Below are 19,161 nucleotides of genomic sequence, written 5' to 3' on the forward strand. Positions count from 1 at the left end.
TAGTTCACAAAAATAATGTTCTAAGGGGGAGTGGGGAAGGAAGGGTAAAAATGAGGGCCTGATGCCAGGGGCTTAAGTAGAGAGCAAATGTTTTGAGAATGATGAGAACAATGAATGTACAAATGTGCTTTACACACTTGTATGTATGGATTGTGACAAGAGTTGTAGGAGCCCCTAATAAAATGATTAAAATAATAATAATAATGTTCTACATCCTAGTTTAGGAGTAGTACCTAAGGTCTTAAAAGCTTATCAGTGGTCATCTTAGCTTTGTTCTCATCTGAACCAAAGGAGAATGAAGAAAACCAAAGACTCGAAGAAGAAATCAGTCCACAGGAATACTGATCCACATGAATCTGATCCTCTTCCCACCCTGAGACTAGAAGAACTAGATGGTGCCTGGCTATCACCACCAACTATTCTGAACACAGACACAGTACACAGAGAAAAATGTAGGCCAAAACTCCAACTCATTAAAAAAAACAAAGCTAAAAACAAATGTGAACAACAACAACAACAACAAAAACCCAAAACTAAACTTACTGGATTGATAAAGACTGAAGGAGTCACTGAGACTGCAGCCCTAAGGTACCCTTTATATGCTGGAACAGATGCAGGAGCAGTGAATTAATTACTGAATGTGGCTTTTCTACTCCTACCAGACCACCTTTCCGTGCACGAGCTGGGAAGAAGACGGGGCAAGATACGGATGGGACTCAACTGTGAGTAACTGCAAAGAGAAGTCTCTGGAGTGCCATCCTGGTGTGGATAAAAAATGAGCCCTCTGAGAAGCAGGAGTTGAGATTTCATTACAAGCAAGAGCCATGACTGGAGTGTGTCTCTGGACCTGAGATTTCTGCAGTGTGAATCTGCTAGATCCATAGGGCAACTACACCAGAGAAGCAGCAGCAGAACTGGGAAGCAGAGCATGAAAAGGAGCGAGGGACTTCCCAGCCCACAAAGCAAATAAAGCTTTGGGCTTTGGGGCAGGGCTAGCTTGCAGACGAGTGGAGTGTTTCGGGGCACTTAATTCAGGGAACTGAGATTGCTGACCCACATTCAATCTTTGGGTTGGGGCTGACATACGCACCTTTGGGCCTTTATTAGCAGACCTGAAAGAACTTTGTAACATGCCTTGATAAATTCAACCCTGAGCATTTCTCGCAGGGATTACAACTTGTTAATTTCCTCAATAAACTCTTTAATCATAAATTTTGTCTGGGAATTCTTTGTAGCCACTGCAATGGATATTAGAATTCAGAGAGAGAAAATAATCAAAACGTAACCCACTGCCATTGAGTTGATGCCAACTCACATCCACCCTATCGGACAGGGTAGAACTGCTCCTGTGAGATTCTAAGTCCTGAACTCCACGGGAGCAGAAAGCCCTGCCTTTCTCCCACGGAGCACAGGGGTGTCTCGAGCTGCTGCCGTTGAGGAAGGCAGCTCAATGTGTTACCGGTGCCACGAAGTCACCAGGGCTGGAGAACATTAATTAAGAACCCACAGAGAAGCCACTCCAGGAGGTCACCTTTCAAACAGCAGATTGGCCTGAGAAATAAACAGTAAACTAAGAAGAATATTCTTTTTTAAGCAATCAACTACAGAAGGTAAGGGGTCAACACTGACCCAAAAGCAAAGTTGAGAACGCTAGGAGGGGCAGGGAAAAGGGATGGCAGGCAGTGTGAAATCGGTGAGAATATGGATGCATTGTAGGGATAGTAACTAAAGTCGCAGAGTAGTTTGTGTGTGAATCCGATGGGAACTTTATCTCCTGTGCAAACGAGCACCAGTAACATAGTGAAATAAAGTTTCTTGAAAACACGAACATTTAGACCAGAAGATAATAGAAGATACCAGAAGTACTACAAGAAAAGTATACAATGAAATTAGGCTTCAAAATTGATGAGGAAATATTTTCAAACACACAACAAAATTAATCACCAAATGTTTTTAACTACAGGAAACCCTCAGAGAAACCCTGCAGGGGTCAGATGGTAACTTGGATCTGTAAGAAGGAAAAAAGACCATTAGGAATGATATGTAAGTATGTGTGGGTAAATACAAAAAAAAGAAGTAAAAGAAAAGAAAAGAAGTAACATATCAGGCCTGAGATTGCAATCCTTGGACACCCTTGGCTGGGGCCTGGGAACTTGAACAGTAATCAGTTCCCAACACGGATAGAAAACTTCCCTAATGATAAGAGTGGTCTAAACTGCTAAAATTGTTTATAGAAACAATGTGATTTGTGTTGAACAATTGCTTATTTCTGGGAACCTGGGCTTTCAGCATCTGAAATTGTACCTCAGTAGCCAATCTTGATAAAAACTCTGAACTCCTAGGCTCGGATGAATGGCTCTCATAGACAATACTCTGCACTTGTTTTCACAACTCATTGCTTTTGGAATTAAGTGTAGGGCTTCGAACCATTTTCCCACCACATCATGGCTGATGAAGCAAAACTGAACAGAACCAAATATGTAAAGTGTGGGTGTACCCAGAAGATAATTGGAGAAACAGGAAAAAGAATACGTTGACGCCATGCTACAAATTTAATCTTCCCCTCTTAGAAAAATAAGAGCATCGTGTACATTATATAGCAACCACATCTCTTGACTGGCAGTCAGAAACAACAGTACCCAGCTCAAAGAGGATGCCACCTACTCCATTTTGAATATGTCTTGCTCTCCACAATCCAATAATCCAATCTCCTGCCATCGGGTTTCTGAAAGGATCCGGTACAACGCTCTTGAATGTCCCAGGCCAGGGCTTCACCTCATCACTTTCTCAAGTGCTGGTGGTGGTTCCACCTCACACAACTTTTACAATTAGAACCCGTTAGTTTTGCTTTGCTGGCCATGACTAAACCAATTTCACTAGGGTCTCTGGATAACCTGAGGACCAGCAGCTCAGCAGGGGAAGGATGAAGCTTTCTACTCCGGTAAGCAGTCTCAGAAAGTCACACACAGTATTACTCTGTCCTACAGGCTAATATGATTAGAAATCAATAGATGGCAGTGAGCTTCTGTTTTGGGAAACCAGTTCTAAGTCCTGGTCTCCACTGAGCGAGGGCTCTTGAACGTTTCTCTCTGGTTCCCTCACCCTACCAATTTGCCCCATAATCTGTTTCCCTTTGCTGGTTTTGCTTTGTGTCCTTCCACGATAACAATTCTCAGCTATAAGCAACTAAGGAACCCTGATCAAACAGTGGGTTACACATTTGGCTGCTAACCACAAGGTCAGCAGTTCCACAGGAGGAAGGTGAGGCTTTTTACTCTAGTGAAAATTAAAGTCGCTGTCTCACGTGGCGTTGGTATCTCCTTTTCTTGTCGCTGATGTCGGAGCCTTCAGGTGACAACACCGGGACCCCACAGGGGGTGAGTGGGGGGAGGCTCCCTCTTCCAGTAAAGCTGTATGTCCATTGACTCATTAAAGTCTAAGAAACTCCCAGAGGCGGTTCTATGCTGTCTTACAGGGTCACTATGAGTCCAAATCAACCTGACGGCAGTGAGCTTTTTATAAGCAACTAAGACTATATGCTGAGTCCTAAGAGTCCTGCTGAATCACTAAACCTGACACAGTTATATACATATTCAATTTCTTTTTAATTTCTATAAAGACATGTAACTAAAGGGAAAAATATATAATTATGTGGTGTATAACATGTAACATATGTTACCTGTCCATAGACCTCTTTAAAGTGCTACAATGGAAAGATGTCACTTTGAAGACTCAGGCATGTCTGGCACAAGCTATATTTTCAGTTGCCTCAAATGCATATGAAAGCTGTATAATGAATAAGGAAGACAGGAGAATTGATGCCTTTGAATTCTGCTGTTGATAAAGAACACTGAAAGTACTATTGTCTGCCAGAAGAATGAACAAATCTGTCTTGGGAGAGGTAGAGCCACAATATTCTTAAAAGTAAAGATGCTATGATGGGTTTATGTGCCAACTAGACCTCCATAAGAACATGTGGACGGAGTTTAATCAGGTCGAAGCTTGATTGGAGGGCAAGTGAGATAAAGACGGCTGGCATGTGGTCTCTCGCTTTCTCCCTGGTGATAGGACTAGCAAGCTGCTTGAGCTAGTGTGCTGCACTACCTATGGGCCAAGCCAACCCATAGATCTTGTTGCTAGAGCTTGAGACTCCTTCAAGACCCACTTTACCTTGCTGCTAGTGCATACATCGCTTGAGCTTGAGGCTGGTTGATCCTGTCACAGTGCATCACTTGAGTTCAAGATCCCATCCAGAACTGCTTCACTAAGCTCCTGAGCTACTGACAATTGCTGACCCACCCTGCTATAGGCTGCCTATGGGCAGACTCTACCTGTCCTGCCCGATGGAAGACTCTGCTGTCTGCTTCCTTGACCATGGACTGGCAGCCCGTGTGAATTGAAGGACTTTCAGTATATTAACTGTTCCACAAAAGTGCATTGAACTGAACCCTCTGTACTGCTGTGTGGATCAATTAGCGGTTATATTCCTTCTCCCTGTATAAACACATACACACACACACAATCCTAAGTGTCCTGGGTTTCTCTAGAGAGCCGTGCCTAACACAGATGCTGAGACGTTGCCTCAAGTACTTTGGACATGCTATCAGGAGGGACCAATGCCTGGAAACGGACTTCATGTTTCATAAAGCAGAGGGTCAAACAAAAAGGGGAGGACCCTCAACTGGATGGCTACAACAAAAATTTAAAGCATAGCAGAAATTGTGAAGATGAAAAGCCAAATACATAAAATTGTGACGATGGCGCAGGATCGGGCAGTGTTTCATTCTGTTCTGCAATGGATTGCTATGACTGGGAACCACCTCTATGACAACTAGGAACAACAGCAATATATGTTACACATGCATTGTCAGGTGTTATATACTCATAAATGTATTCATTTCAGCAGCAACAAAAAGACCTGGGTAAATAGTAAACTATATTGTCAAAAATATTCTTATATTTTTCATGAAGTGGTAAAAGTAGATTCTGACTGTACTTCGAAGTAGATGTGATAAAAAACAAACTTTAATTCATAGAGCAAACACTCAAGCATTTTATATTTTAGTGAAGGTTAAATATACCTCAATTTTTAAAATAATATGGCAAAGGGATATAACATGCCAAAATAGAATCAAAATAGAATACAAAGGATATTTAAAAGTCAAATAAAACAAACAGAAACCAAGTAGCTAAATTGTAGAACCAAATCCAAACATGACAATAGAAATGTTCAATGTAAATGGACTAAACCTTCTCATTAAAAACAAAGACTGTTAACAGAGGAAGATCAAACTATTTATTAACTCTAAGAAACTCATTTTAAGAATCCCGATTTATAGCAATGCTACAGGACAGCATAGAACTAACCCTTTGGGTTTCTGAGGCTATAAATCTTATGAAGCAAGAAGTCACACCTTTCTCCTGAGTAGTGCCTGGTGGGTTCAAACTGCTGACCTTGTAATTAGCAGGCCACTGCATAATCTCCCATGCCACCAGGGCAGAAAATAATTGCTCGTAGGTTTTCCAAGACTATGATTCTTTATGGGAGTAAACAGCCTCCGTTTTTTCCCCTTAGAGTGCCTGCTAAGTTTGAACAGATGTTGCAGTTAGCAGTCCAATGCTTAACCCAGAGTGCCACCAACACCAAGGCTCCTTAGATATATTAAAAGTATAAGAATGACATTAGCCACCAAAGAGATCCAAATCACAATAAAATACCATTTCTCTCCCACTTGGGTAGTTAAGATTAATAAAACAAAGAGAAAATAACAAATGTTGTTAAGGATATGGGGAAAGTGGAACCATTAGCTACTGCTGGTAAAAATGCAAAATGGTTCACCTACCATAGAAAATAGCATGCAATGACACACACACACACACCCTAAAAATAGAGCTACCATACCCACCCCCATGGAGTCAATTCCAACTCATAGTGATTTTGAGCCTGTAAGTCTTAACTTTCTTCCGTGGAGGTGCTGTTGCATTTGAATCACTAACCTTGTAGTTAGCAGTAGTACGCTTACCCAAGAGTGTCGCCAAGATTCCTTTCAAAATTCACTGCCATTGAGTTGAGTCTAACTCATAGCGACCCTATAGGACAGGACAGGGTAGAACTACCCCAGAAGGTAACAGAGACTAACTTTTCACAGTAGTAGAAAGCTTCATCTTTCTCCTGAGGAGCAGCTAGTACTTTGAACTGCTGACTTTGTGCTTAGAACTACCAAATGACCCAACAATTCCACTGTTAAGAACACACACAAAGGACATGAAAACAGCCATATATGTTAACTGCAGCACTATTCACAATAGCTAAAAGGCTTATATATCCAATGCCTATTATCGGATGAGTGGATCGACAAACCGTGGTATATTCACAGAGAGCAATACTACACAGTCAAAGAGAATGAAGTCTTCATGCACGCGATGACATTATGGGCCCTGAAGACATTTTGCTGACTGAGATAAGTTATTCACAAAAAGGCAAATATTGTATGCTCTCACATATAAAAAGACAAGAATATGCAAAAACATTCAAACCAAAGTTTATTGGTGTTGCCATGGGTGAGAGGATGTGGGAAAGAGAAGGCGAATGCTTGTGGAGCACTGATTTTGGCTTACTGTAATGCAACAATCACACACTGATTACGGTAATGGCTGCCAGTACATTGTATTCCTGTAAAAAGGCAAAGTGACGAAGTTGTGTGGTAGACATATTCACAAAAATAACAGAGTAGCTGCGGAGGCTGCTTACATGTACCCAACACCTCCAGGGACCTGGTTCTCCGTTTTGGAGGTTAGATCATGTTTTCAAGGACTACCACAATTAACTGGCCTAATAACATGTCTAATGCTTCTGTTCTACCTCCTAGGTCATTGCATAATGTCTGGGATCTTGAAAGCTTGCAAGATGCTATCCCAGGACAACAATAGGTCTCTACTGCCTCCTTCTGCCAGGAGAACAGAACTGGATGGTGCACCACTCCCCTTACTATAAAAGCACCCTGCCCCAAAGAGGGAAAATTCATAACAGAATGGTAAATCTCAAGGAGGTTGGATGAACGACCAAAACTATTACCCCAAGATCATCTTTAACTTTAAATCAAAATAGTCCATGAAGTCTTCTTAAAATAATAGTTGACCACAGCTAGTAAAAGAATGTCTGCCTTGAGTATTGTGTTCTTTAAAGAACTAACTACATGAACATTAGATTAAGTGAGTTTATGTTCCTGCTGTTAGTTCATGATATAGTTACTGTCTCTGAAGAAGAAACAATTTTGAAGCCAAAGGTGAGAATGATTACACAGTGGTTCTCAACTTCCTAATGCTGCAACCCTTTCATACAGTTCCTCATGCTGTGGTGACCCCCAACCATAAAATTATTTTCATTGCTACTTCATAACTGTCATTTGCTACTGTTATGAACTGGGCGACCTCTGTGAAAGGGTTGTTCGACCCCCATGTTGAGAACCGCTGCCCTAGAAGAACACAGCTTTAATCATTGTATTTGGGGCTCATACAACTCATCACAATGAACACAGCTATTAAGGTTCTTTGTATCACAGAGATTTTGCAGCTCTGTATACTACTTCCCCTTATTTTAACCAAATTCAGAGAGCACTGCAGGGCTTTTTTGTTATTAAATTGTTTTAATGAAGTCAGCGGGACAGTATAATGATTAAAGCTGTAATGCAGCTCAAACCCCAAACTTTAATATTTTGACACAGAAGGTTAGGGAGAGAATGCACGTAACATTCTTGGAAATGACCAAAATATAAGTGGTTTTAAATTTCTGAGCTGAACTGGAATTTTTCCTGATAAAACCCAAGCACATAGCCTCAGAGTTCCTTCCAACTCACAGTGACCCCACAGGGCGGAGCACAACTGCAAGGCTGCGTCTTGTCTTTCTTCCTGGGAGCAGCTGGGGGGGTCAGCTGAGTGCTTATCCACTGCCCCACCAGGGTACCCATTCCTGCTAACGCCGTAAGGCAAATTGTTAAACAACCACAACTTGTTCAATCAGTTCTTTCCTCAAATACTGTACTGACTTCAGTCTACTGAAGGCCCACCTCTAGCTACTGCCTGTGGAAAAGTCAACTACTGAAACACAAACCTGTCCCAGGGGAAGTTAATCTAGCTAAGTGGGCAAGACAAGCCTGGAAAACAAGCCACCATCACAAAGCAATACTTGACTTAGTGCCAGAAAAGAGGTGCTGCGAAAGGACTAGAACACCCAGCAGGGGTGGTTTCAGCAGGCTCCCTAAGGCTAGGGAAAAGAATTTGGGCCAGGCGGAAAATGGGCTGGGAAGGTGCAAGCACTTCCAAGACTGGGGAGCAGGCAAAACATGCAAAGTAACGGATAACTTCCGATTCCGTTCCCAGAGCACCCCTAATACCACGCCACCGCCTTGTGCCTGGCTCTCCTATCAATCTCTTCCCAAACCTTTTAGATCCGTGGTTGTCTAAAGTGTGGTCCTTAGGCCAGCAGGATCAGCAAATATCTGGAAACTTGAAATGCAAATCTTGAGGACCCACCGCCGACCTGAGTCAGAAAGTGGGGGAATGCGACGACAATCTTTGTTTTAACAAGTCCTTCCTTCAGGTGATTCAGGTACGCATCAATTTGAAACCCACTCCTCTGGGACTAGCTACGAAGAGCGCCCTCCCTCCGCACAGGCGTGCAGCCGTTCCGAGAGCCGAGAGGGAGCAGGCAGGGAGTCTAGTTAAGAGCAGATCCCAGCCAAGAGTCCAGTAGCTGCCCCTGTGTCGCTTTCTCCAGTCGAACACCTTTTCCCAGTGACTGCCTGCCCTCTGCACCAGTCCCTCCCGCCACCTCACGCCTCCGGGTGCGCTCCCTACCCTCGGTCGCCCTACCTCGGAGTCAGAGGGGACGTGGTGCCGGCAAGGAGGGGCGCTGCTCAAGGAGACAGGAAAATATGTGGCGCTTGCCCGGAGCCATCCCAAGAGGAATAAAATGCCTTGGGCCCATAAAGAACCGCTCCAGTGCCAGCGGCTTGGGCCCGGGCCTGAACCCGGGCATCCCGCTCCTCCGCCGCCCTCGGCCGCCATTTTCGGGCTGAGCGTCGTTGCCATGGAGTACGTACGCCGCTGCGCCCGGCGCTGACTCCGCCCCTCGCCGCTCGGAGCAGGTGCGGGGACCAGCCGCTGGAAAGACGGCTTTTGATTGGCTGACGTCAACTGCAAGCACTTCCTCGCGGAAGATGAGGGCAGCGACCCGGTCCAATGCTTCTCATTTCCCGAAGCTGCCCAATAAACGCCTTTTACTTGTCCACGTGACCAGGCTGTGGGAAGGAAGACTAAGGGATGTTATTGATAGGTGGATACTGTAATAGTATATGGATTTGAACCCTTTTCATTCCTTGTATCTGTCACTCAGAAAAGATGCCACTTTATAGCTCATTTCCATTGCACTTATCCCAAGTCATGAATTTGGGGCTCATTTGTCAGTTCCTACAGAATTAACTTTAAAAAAAAATCATTTTATTGGGGGCTCATACAGTTCTTATCACAATCCATGCATACCATCCATTGTGTCAAGCACATTTGGACATTAGTTGCCATTATCATTATAAAAAAATTTGCTTTCTACTTGAACCCTTAATATCAGCTCATTTCCCCCCCTCCCCCATGAACCCTTGATAATTTATATTTTGTCTTACCTTATACTGTCCGACGTCTCCCTTCACCCACTTTTCTGTTGTCCATCCCCCGGGGAGGAGGTTATATGTAGATCCTTGTAATCGGTTCCCCTTTCTACCCCACCTTCCCACCACCCTCCCGATATCACCCCTCTCATCACTGGTCCTGAAGGGATCATCCGTCCTGGATTCGTGTTTCCAGTTCCTATCTGTACCAATGTACATCCTCTGGTCTAGCCAGATTTGTAAGGTAGAATTGGGATGGTGGGGGAGGAAGCATTTAAGAACTAGAGGAAAGTTGTATGTTTCATCGTTGCTACATCAACCTTGACTGGCTGGTCTCCTCCCCGCGACCCTTCTATAAGAGGCTGTCCATGGGCTTTGGGTCTCCACTCTGTACTCACCCTCATTTACATGATTTTTTGTTCTTTGATGCCTGATACCTGATCCCTTCAACACCTCATGGTCACACCGGCTGGAGTGCTTCTTCCATGTGGGCTGTTGCTTCTGAGCTAGATGGCCGCTTGTTTACCTTCAAGCCTTTAAGACCCCAGATGCCTACCTTTTGATAGCCAGGCACCATCAGCTTTCCTCACCACATTTGCTTATGCACACATTTGTCTTCAGTGACAGAATTAACTTTACCATTTAAATCAACATCATGTTGTCTTGCTTGGATCCACATTCAATGCTCATAGAAGCAGCAGCCAAGAGATCAAAAGATCAGTTCTATTAGAGTAATCTGCTGCACAAGACCACTTTCGGATACAGAAAAACCAAGAATGTTACTTTGAGGATTAAGGTGCGCCTGACCCAAGCCATGGGATTTTCTATTGCCTTATATGCATATGAAAGTTGAACATTGAATAGGAAATACTAAAGAACCATCAATGCATTTGAATCGTGCTGGAGAAGGGTCTTCAAACTACTTTGGACCACTAAAGGGCGAACCTGTCTTGGAAAATGTTAAGATCAAGTGCTTCATAGATTCCTCTTCCACTGGTCAAGGTTGCCAAGACCATCTTACACTTTGGACTTGTCAAGAGACATCAGTTGCTGGAGGACATCATGTTTGGTAAAGCACTGGGGCAGCAAAAAAGGCCCTGAGGAGACGTGTAAGTGGCTGCCAACAATGGGCTCAGGCATAGCAATTCTGATGGTTGCTGCAAGACTGAGCAGTGATTCATTCTGTTGTGCATGAGGTCGCAATGGGGTCAGGATAGGATGGCAATTGCAATCACATTAACCCAGAAGAGGCTGAATAGATCCTTTCCATTACAGATATTGCAACTACAGAATTGTACCTGAAGAAACCCATAAAACGGAAAATTGAGACAAAGCTCAGTGGACCATGAAAACAGAAAACTAAAGGCAAGATATTGAAGCATTGACATATTTGAACCACAGGGAACTGCCAAGAAATAGGAAATCCTCAAGAAAGTCTATAACAAGGCTAGTAATAAGGATAGGTGGGTTTACCATTTTATACATAAACTCATTAAGTATATCCTTCAACAGGCAGTGAAATTTAGATTCCACATCAGATCTACCACTTTTCAAATGTGATCTTTTCACCCACTACAAAGTTTACCTGGTTTCCCTTTCCTCAATTTGTGCTAGGATGCCACTGTGATTTTTCTAGAACATGAAATCTGGTCATCCTTAGGTATCTCTTTAGTGACATTGTTACATACAACATTGAGTCTAAAGTTCTTAGTATACAAGTTCTTTTTTTTTTTTTAACATTTTATTAGGGGCTCATACAACTGTTATCCCAATCCATACACACATCAATTGTGTAAAGCGCATTTGTACATCGTTTCTCAAAACATTTTCTCTCCATTTAAACCCCCAACATTAGGTCCTGCATGAGCCCTTGATAGTTTATAAATGGGTATTTTGTCATTATCTTGCCCAGTCCGACGTCTCCCTTCATCCACTTTTCGGTTGTCTATCCCCCAGGGAGGTCACACACAGTTCCATGTAATCAGTTCCCTCTTTCCTACCCATTCTCCCTTTACCCTCCCTGTTTTGCCACTCACACCACTGGTCCTACAAGATCTTTCTTAATCATAAAATTTTTCCAATCATTCTGACAAAATTTGAATGGTTCCTCAAACTGCCTTTTAGTTTAAAATAAAATGTTGCTTCTTCCCTTTTCCTGAAATACCCTATTACCTTCACGTCTCAATCTCCGATTACCTCAAGTACTGGCTACATTTTATTTACCAAGGCTATCTTCAATAGATTTTGCATCCGACTAAGGTGGTTCCTTGTATATGGAGAAAACGTGCTAATTTCACTGGGGTAGGTCCAAGAATAGCAACTTTCTGCCCTTGACCCAGTTTTCTACACTGTTTCTAAGTGTTCCAATAATCAAATGTTTGCTTCTAAAAGGAATCCAAATGCACATTCCAAAATTTGTTTTGGCAAGCTCCTAGTTTTTAGTGCACTGTCAATGATTTAATAAAGCAAAGGCCTAGCTGCTTTTGAATGGATTGGAAATCAATCACATGCATTAGATTTTATCTCCAGTAACTTACATATTTTAAAGTATTTTAGACCCATTCTCCTTTGAAACATCTAAGTACAAAGTCCAAACCCCACATTTGATATAACTGATATGACGGGGTGAGAGAATTTGTGATCTCACCCCAATAAAAGCTGCTGAATCTTATCCTTCTGGATCCATACTCTTCCAAATTCCCTCATCACAAATTTACACAACAAATCTATAGTGAACAAGTGTTTATTACAAGGGTGCTTTTGAGAAGTTTAAAGATAAATGGTACACAGTAAAACCGAGATCCCCTAAGTAGTAAAAAAGGTCAGAATGTTCAGCAAACCCAAACATAGAAGGGTTGAGGTCACTAGAGGCACCATGAAGGAGCTGGTGATAAGCCTTGGTCTGAAACCTCAGAGCACAAACCAATTCTGACGTGCATGCAGGTAACCATGGATTGGTACACACCCAGGATTTTTCCCCCCTCCCTGGTAAACACCATTTCTCCCATTTGCCCATGTTATTCCAAGGTTAGGTTCAGTTCCAGACCACAATAAAGCATCTATCAAGAAAGTCGTGTTAATTTATGAATTATGAAGGGTTCATGAGGGAGGGGGGAGTAAAATGAGCAACTGATATTAAGGGCTAAAGTAGAAGGCAAATGTTTTGAGAATGATGAGACAACAAATGTACAAATGTGCTTGATACATTTGTATGTATGGAATTGTGATAAGAATTGTACGAGCCCCCAATAAAATAATTTTTTAAAGTCGCATGAATTTTCTGGTCTTCCAATACATATAAACAAGGCTTACAAAATAAAATAGCAAGAAAGAGGAAGTTTTCTACTCAACCTCAGAAACTCACAGGGGCAATTCTACCCTATCCTATAGGACTACTGAGTCAGGATAGCGAATTTGGTTTTTTTAGTATACTATAAACTACTAAGTGTGCAACATTATGTCACCTTTAAATATTGTGAGAATCACCAAAATGTGAAACATGTTGGAAAAATGAGACTTGCTATGGGGCTTCAAAACCTTTGACCAAAACCAAAAAAAGCCACACCATCTGCACAGCACAGTAAAACAAGATATATTTATATTCGGCTTCAACAGCCCAACAAAAGCTTACCTATTTAAATTTTAACTTCTGAAACCCCAGTAGGTCATTGTTTAAAGTTCTAAAATACCAACATAGCTCTACACCTTCCTTCTGCTCTGAAAACGAATTCCAAGAAAGCCATTTCTCCACAGCAATGTCCATTTAAAGCATTAACAATTTAGAGAATATGAGTTTCCAAGTGATTTAATAAAAATACAAAAGAGAAGTAACAAATGCACAATTTTATTTATTTACTTTTAAGTTTAAATTCTTGAGGGGTACAGCATCTGGAGGGGAGAAACAAAAACATTAAGTAAATACAATAAATTTACAAACATTAAGTACAATAACAAATGTGTTCTTAAGTTTTTCATAACTTACTTTGGTCAGAGTCCTAGGACCTAGGAAAAGCAAATTCTTCATCTAGAAAATATAGCTAGTATTATCTATTCTAACAAGACTGGCATTGAATAAATGCCCAATAATTATCTTTTAAGAAAAGTATTAACTTCAGTAGCTCCTCCCAGGAAACTTCAGTAAATTCTGCGATCAACCACAATCCATGCTAACATTCTGCCTTCTCTACAATGCTTTATTGACATACTAACAGTCAGATGCCCCAAATAAATTGTAGCCACTAATCTTGCTTCATTACCTACTAGTGACATTGAACAAAGTAAAACCACAGTAGAATGGCCCCTTAGAAATCAAGTCCCAACCCCTTGAGCTTAATTTGACTAAACAGAGGGCTAGTCTGGTTAATATTTTTACTTACCACACGGATTCTGTGTCCAATAGCCTTTGCAGGCAGGTTGCTCCGGAATTTGGCCCGAACCATGCCACTGTTTCCATGGGCACGAGTTACCTTTCCCCAGATGACTCTGGTTTTGTTAGGTTTGCCGCCAGGAGTCACTGTGTTGCTGATACAGAGGTAGAAGAAAATGCATGAGCACTCAAAAAACAAACAAATTTAAAAAGTTCAAGGTGGCCCATTTAACTAAAGGATTAGACTAAAACCAAGAAATAATGCGTAGGCAACAAACATGTTCCTATCGTATGTATGCCAAATATCAGTTTATGGGTCTATTGCAGTTTACAGAAATACTTTTAAACCGAGTAAAACAGAAGAAAGTTGCAGGGTATCAAATGCTGGGATTTTGTGGTATGCTACATTACACTGCTAACTACAAAGTGAGACTTTCTGTTCTCGAGGGAGGTTGAATTAAAGGCTTTAATTTAGTGAGGGCCATATTGGAGTCTAGCCAGTGTACTTGTAATTTCAGAGGAACCTGCTAGCTGTGGAAATAGAGGATGAAAGTATGACCCCATAGATTTTATGTGACCTGAGGCAAAAAGGAATCCAGGATTAAGAACTACTGCTGTGGACACATTGTGAACATGTTTAAAACATGCAATTTTAGGAATTAAGGTACATGGAAAGTATTCCATAAACCCTTATGAGTATCCTAATATAAAGAATGTCTTCCTTAAAATAATGCACAGCTATCATTTTAATCTTGAAGTTACCGAAATTCAACATTATCTACAAAATTAACATCCCTCTACAGCAAAGCTTAATGAGCTGAATCCCTATTAGTTCCAAATGCTGTATCAACATTATAGTTTATTTTTCTCTCAAGAAAAAAACAAGGCAGATCTTAAGTGGAAAAAAAAACCTCAAAGGCTTTTAACATATACTTACTTCTTTGCTTTGTACACATAAGCACATCTCTTGCCTAAATAAAATTCCGTTTCATCTCGGGCGTAAACACCTTCAATTTTAAGAAGAGCCGTATGCTCCCTCTGGTTCCGTAGACCCCGTTTATAGCCAGCAAAAATGGCCTTGGACCACAGCCTAAAACACACAAACATATATGCCGTTAACCATACCTGTGAAAAGCTTTCTAACCTCAGCAAAGCACCAGGATTATTTGACTGCATGCGCCCCAAATTATTTACAGCAAATATCTTTCTTGGTCCAAAAATACAACTACAATTCAAACGAATTGTATAGAAAGCTCGTACCTTCCAGACATAGTTGCCGTTTAGAAGTCCTGTTCCCAGCAGGCCTTAAAACATAACAAAGAAAAGACTAGTTTATAATCTTGCAATGAAACTTCCCCACTAAGTTCCCCTCGTTTCTTAAGGATATTACGCAAATTCTTTTTTGATCGACATTTCCTAGAATGCCCACTGACGAGTGGATCCTGGCCCACAGTGGCCACGGAGAACTGTCACCCCCAAGTTCCCAGGCTGTAAATCTTAGGGAAGCAGACTCCCTCGTCGTCTCTGCAGAGGACTGCTGGGTTCACACTGTGACCTTGTGAGTATCGGGCCAACGCTTAACCCACCACGCCACTAGGGCGTCTTAATTTACATAGTAATGCTACGGGGAAACAATTGTGCCACGTTGTACATGACAGGTTTGTCAAGACAGCCAAGCCTGCTTGAATGCCTTTGACACCTTAAGCACACTGCGAAGTCGGGGCGGGGGGGAGGTCAAAGGGAAAAAAGGGTCAAATCTTAAGATACTCCAAGAAAAACACTACAAATTCCAATACGAAGACCTCTCACGCCAGAATCAGCAGGCGGCATTTCGAGATATGAAAAACCAGGTGTACCTCAGCAGAAAGTATTCAAAAAAGGACACTTGGATCCACTCTAAGGCAATGACTCCCTCAAATCGGCCAGTTTGATAAACGAGGTGCCCCTATTTCAGAAGGTTCAGTTTAGGGAGCAAATCCGACCGCTGAAGCAACCGCTTTCCGGACGTCAGGCAAGCAGCACCATCAGCCGCACATCTCTGCCATCCCGCCCTCCTTCTCCCTGAAATCCTGAGAAACCCCTGGCTCACGGGGCCCCCGAACGGCACAAATGCCTCGCGATGAACACCGAAAAGTCTAACCCAACTATTTACCCTCAAATTCTCAGCAACTGAAGGCTCACCCACCTCCACAGGCCCCAATATGGCGGAAAAAGGCACGCTAGGGCCCAGCGCGTTGCCTTGTGGGTAAGCATCTCTTCACCCCGCCCCTCATTTAGGTATCTTCCGCAAACGCCAGAAAAACAAAATCATCTCCTGACTAGAACAAGTCACATCCAAGAGCAGTCTTACAATTCCTTACCCGCGTCTTTTCTCCTTCATAAGTTGCAGCGTGCGTTATTTGAAGACTGAAGAAGGCAAAGTGATAGACAGCTAATGGAGGAGAGGACTCGGCTCCGCCCACTGCGTACGTTGCCATAGGAACAACGTAGCTTGGGGACAGCGTCTCGCTGTGCGGTCGGTGCAAAGCTAGAAACCGGCACTGCAAGATTTGTCCCGCCACCAGACACTTCAGGTCTGGATCGCTAAGTGGGCGTCACTTTCCTTTCTACTACACTGGAGACCCACGTTCGGATCCTGCCCTGGAAGGAAGAGAAAGGCCGGGAGCGCGAAGGCAGGAGGAATCCTTTCCTCATTTCTATCTTCCTCTTTTCTTCTCTCTCTTACACCTTTCAAAAATGGCTCCAATCCTTCGTTTTGGAGCCGAGGATAAGAACATGTCCCGAGAAGCCCTCGCACCTTTCTAGAAGCCTCTCTCACCTGTCGGACGGAAACCCGGGGCGCCCTTGCAGCCGGTCCGCACGGAGAGGCCCCAGCAAATACTTGCAGCCGAGAATGAGAGGGGCCGTGGGAGTCACAGGGTCACCTCTCCCGAGGATTGGGCATTCGTGGACTTCTCTTCTTGGGTGACCGCTGGTGCCAGAGGAAAGCGTGCTGGGAGGGCGCTGCCGTCGGGCTGTGGGGCTTGTTCCTGGACATTGCCCTGTGCCCCGGGGCTGGGAAAGGGGAGCCCACTGCCCCCGTGGAGCTCCCCCCAGTCGGGGGGCCAGACAATAAACCTGCACCGTACATTGTGGCTCGCTGGACGGCGTTAACATCTATGGAGAAACAGGAGGGAAGAAAGGCAGGGAAGCCAACGTCAAGAAGGCTTTTCTCCGACAAGGAAGCCACGTGAGGTTTCTGTGCAGGAAGAGGAAAGAAGAGTTGGGGTAGAGTAGACGTGGACTCCCAGGGACACGACACGACAGGACAGGGTAGCATTGCCCCTCGGAGCTGTGCTCTTTGTGGAACAGACTGCCACCTTTCGTGGGTCAGACCACCAGCCTTTCTGTTTGCAGCCACGCTCTTAATCATGGTGCCACCAGGTGTCCCCGTTTTTTGGTTTGGTTTTGTTTAGTTATTTTACAGAGGAAATGACTCCACTCTGACTTCTGAGGCCAAGGCATCAGTAAAGAAATCAACTAGGAGGTGATGGTGTTGATCCTGCTGGGAGATGTTGGTGTGGAGATGCAGCTGATGAGTTGCTGAAATCCTTAAATGTAAAGCTGACAGGGTTTGATGATGAATAAGGAAAGGGAGAGGGGTAAAGAATAACTCGGATTTTATAAAGTAACTGTCTATCAGATTGTCTCTTGAATTCATCAGAATGGAGTGTTCATAACTTATAGATAGCTCTCTCCCACCAAGTTTTCATCTGCCCCAGATAATTTAATTCCTTGAAGTTCCAAATGTATGTACTCCTTGAGGAATAAAACACTAAGTAGGAATTTCTTTTATTTCTTCATTCACTCAGAACACAGTGCCTGGAACTGAGGGCACAATAGTGAGCGTTGTGGCCCTGGGCCTGGCTCTCATGGAACATGCGGTCTGCTTGGAGAAGCAGGCGTGAGTGTGACAAACTGGGGAGGGCTCTGCAGGGAAATAAGAATTATGCCCATGCTTCATAGCAGAGGAACCCTGCTCCAGCCTGGTGTGTCTGGGAAAGGCTAGGTCAGGAAGAATCATTGGAGGCATTTTTTTCAAATGCAAGTGCTAACCAATTTGTACATCATAGACAATATTTGTTAAAGCAAAATATGACAGGCTACAATGGAGTCCAGACTTTCTGGTGCTATTAAAACTGGATGAATGCCCTGAGATAGTCATTCAACCTTAGACCTCAAAACAATACTTGGCTGTCTGCTTTGAATCAAACAATTGTTTACCTTCTTTGCTAAGTATGTCTGCCCTGAGCATTATGCTTTTTCAGAGAGTTCTCTAGATGGGATCAAATTGACACACACCATCTCAAAAAGTTAGATGGGAAGCTGAAGGGAAAGGGAGTTTATATTAATGGTGGTGTAATAATTTGGAAAAGAATACAACAGTTGATACAACTTTAAGAATGTAAGCAGTATCACTGAATTGTACACATAGAATTTGTTGAAATGGTGTGTCCTTTACTGTATATATTTTTATAAAATAAATGTGAAAATAGTAAAATAGAAAATACAGGGATATATCACACATAGTAACTACATGCATGTGCTATGTGTGGCTTCTACATAAGCACAATCATGTCTCAGTTACACATAGTACCGTTTACTCGTGCTCCAAAACTAAAAACACTGCAAACAAAGAACGGTACAACCACAGAGTACAATTATGTTTGACACCATGCTGACTCTTCCTAGGACTGTCTCTGCACCACAAAAATTGATTCTTGTAGACTTTCTTTTTTTCAGTTAGCATAAAGATTCTGTTTTATGTGACTGATGTTTAAATATAGCAATTTTGGTGAATGAGACATTTCATACCCCCCAGAGTCTCTTTATTGTGGACCAAGTCACAAGAAAACAGCATTTATTGTTCAATACAGAGCACAGTTTTCTATGGGGTACTATCATTGGAAACTTTATTCAAGCAGGTTAATCGCTAAAGTAACATATTTAGGAAGAGTACCATCTAAATAGCAATGTTAAATGGATTTTTAGGATAATTTCAGTTTTAAAAGTACACTCGCTATTGTTACGTCTAACTTAGGTGTAATAAATTCTGTTATCTGGAAGTCTAGAGATAAAGAATGATCTAATGAA

The 19,161-nt window shown here is 42.7% G+C and overlaps 3 protein-coding genes across 5 annotated transcripts in view; 1 reads left to right on the forward strand and 2 right to left on the reverse strand.

The window, feature by feature from the left end:
* LMLN (leishmanolysin like peptidase) overlaps window positions 1–9,090 on the reverse strand; it is a 39,053-nt gene extending 29,963 nt beyond the window's left edge. For both annotated transcript variants that reach the window (XM_045287556.1, XM_013007142.2), the window contains exon 1: window positions 8,872–9,090. In XM_045287556.1, the coding sequence (XP_045143491.1) occupies window positions 8,872–9,090 (219 nt within the window). The remainder of the gene's footprint in view (window positions 1–8,871) is intronic.
* A 4,400-nt stretch (window positions 9,091–13,490) lies between these two features.
* Window positions 13,491–16,241, reverse strand: RPL35A (ribosomal protein L35a). Of its 2 annotated transcripts, none has more exons than XM_045287552.1 (5): window positions 16,181–16,241; window positions 15,289–15,332; window positions 14,966–15,118; window positions 14,039–14,183; window positions 13,491–13,550 (listed from the first exon to the last, which is right to left on the reverse strand). In XM_045287552.1, exons 2-5 carry the CDS (start codon window positions 15,297–15,299, stop codon window positions 13,527–13,529), a joined length of 333 nt encoding a protein of 110 aa, XP_045143487.1. In that variant the 5' UTR covers window positions 15,300–15,332; window positions 16,181–16,241; the 3' UTR covers window positions 13,491–13,526. The 2 variants fall into 2 exon arrangements, with proteins under 2 accessions (XP_045143487.1, XP_004712308.1); XM_004712251.2 differs by having other exon boundaries at window positions 16,214–16,237.
* A 306-nt stretch (window positions 16,242–16,547) lies between these two features.
* IQCG (IQ motif containing G) overlaps window positions 16,548–19,161 on the forward strand; it is a 43,657-nt gene continuing 41,043 nt past the window's right edge. Inside the window, exon 1 of the mRNA XM_045287522.1 lies at window positions 16,548–17,451. The gene's annotated coding sequence lies outside the window, so the exon portion shown is untranslated. The remainder of the gene's footprint in view (window positions 17,452–19,161) is intronic.

The sequence above is a fragment of the Echinops telfairi genome, unplaced genomic scaffold, assembly GCF_000313985.2.
Source record: "Echinops telfairi isolate 266 unplaced genomic scaffold, ASM31398v2 ScPeMD7_17;HRSCAF=63, whole genome shotgun sequence".
Lineage (NCBI taxonomy): Eukaryota > Metazoa > Chordata > Mammalia > Afrosoricida > Tenrecidae > Echinops > Echinops telfairi.

Coding starts and splice junctions, on each gene's coding strand:
- RPL35A (XM_045287552.1), bottom strand. Junction 14,184..14,965: donor TATGTGTACAAAGCAAAGAA/GTAAGTATATGT, acceptor CCTCTGTATCAG/CAACACAGTGACTCCTGGCG. Junction 13,551..14,038: donor TTGGACACAGAATCCGTGTG/GTAAGTAAAAAT, acceptor TCTCCCCTCCAG/ATGCTGTACCCCTCAAGAAT.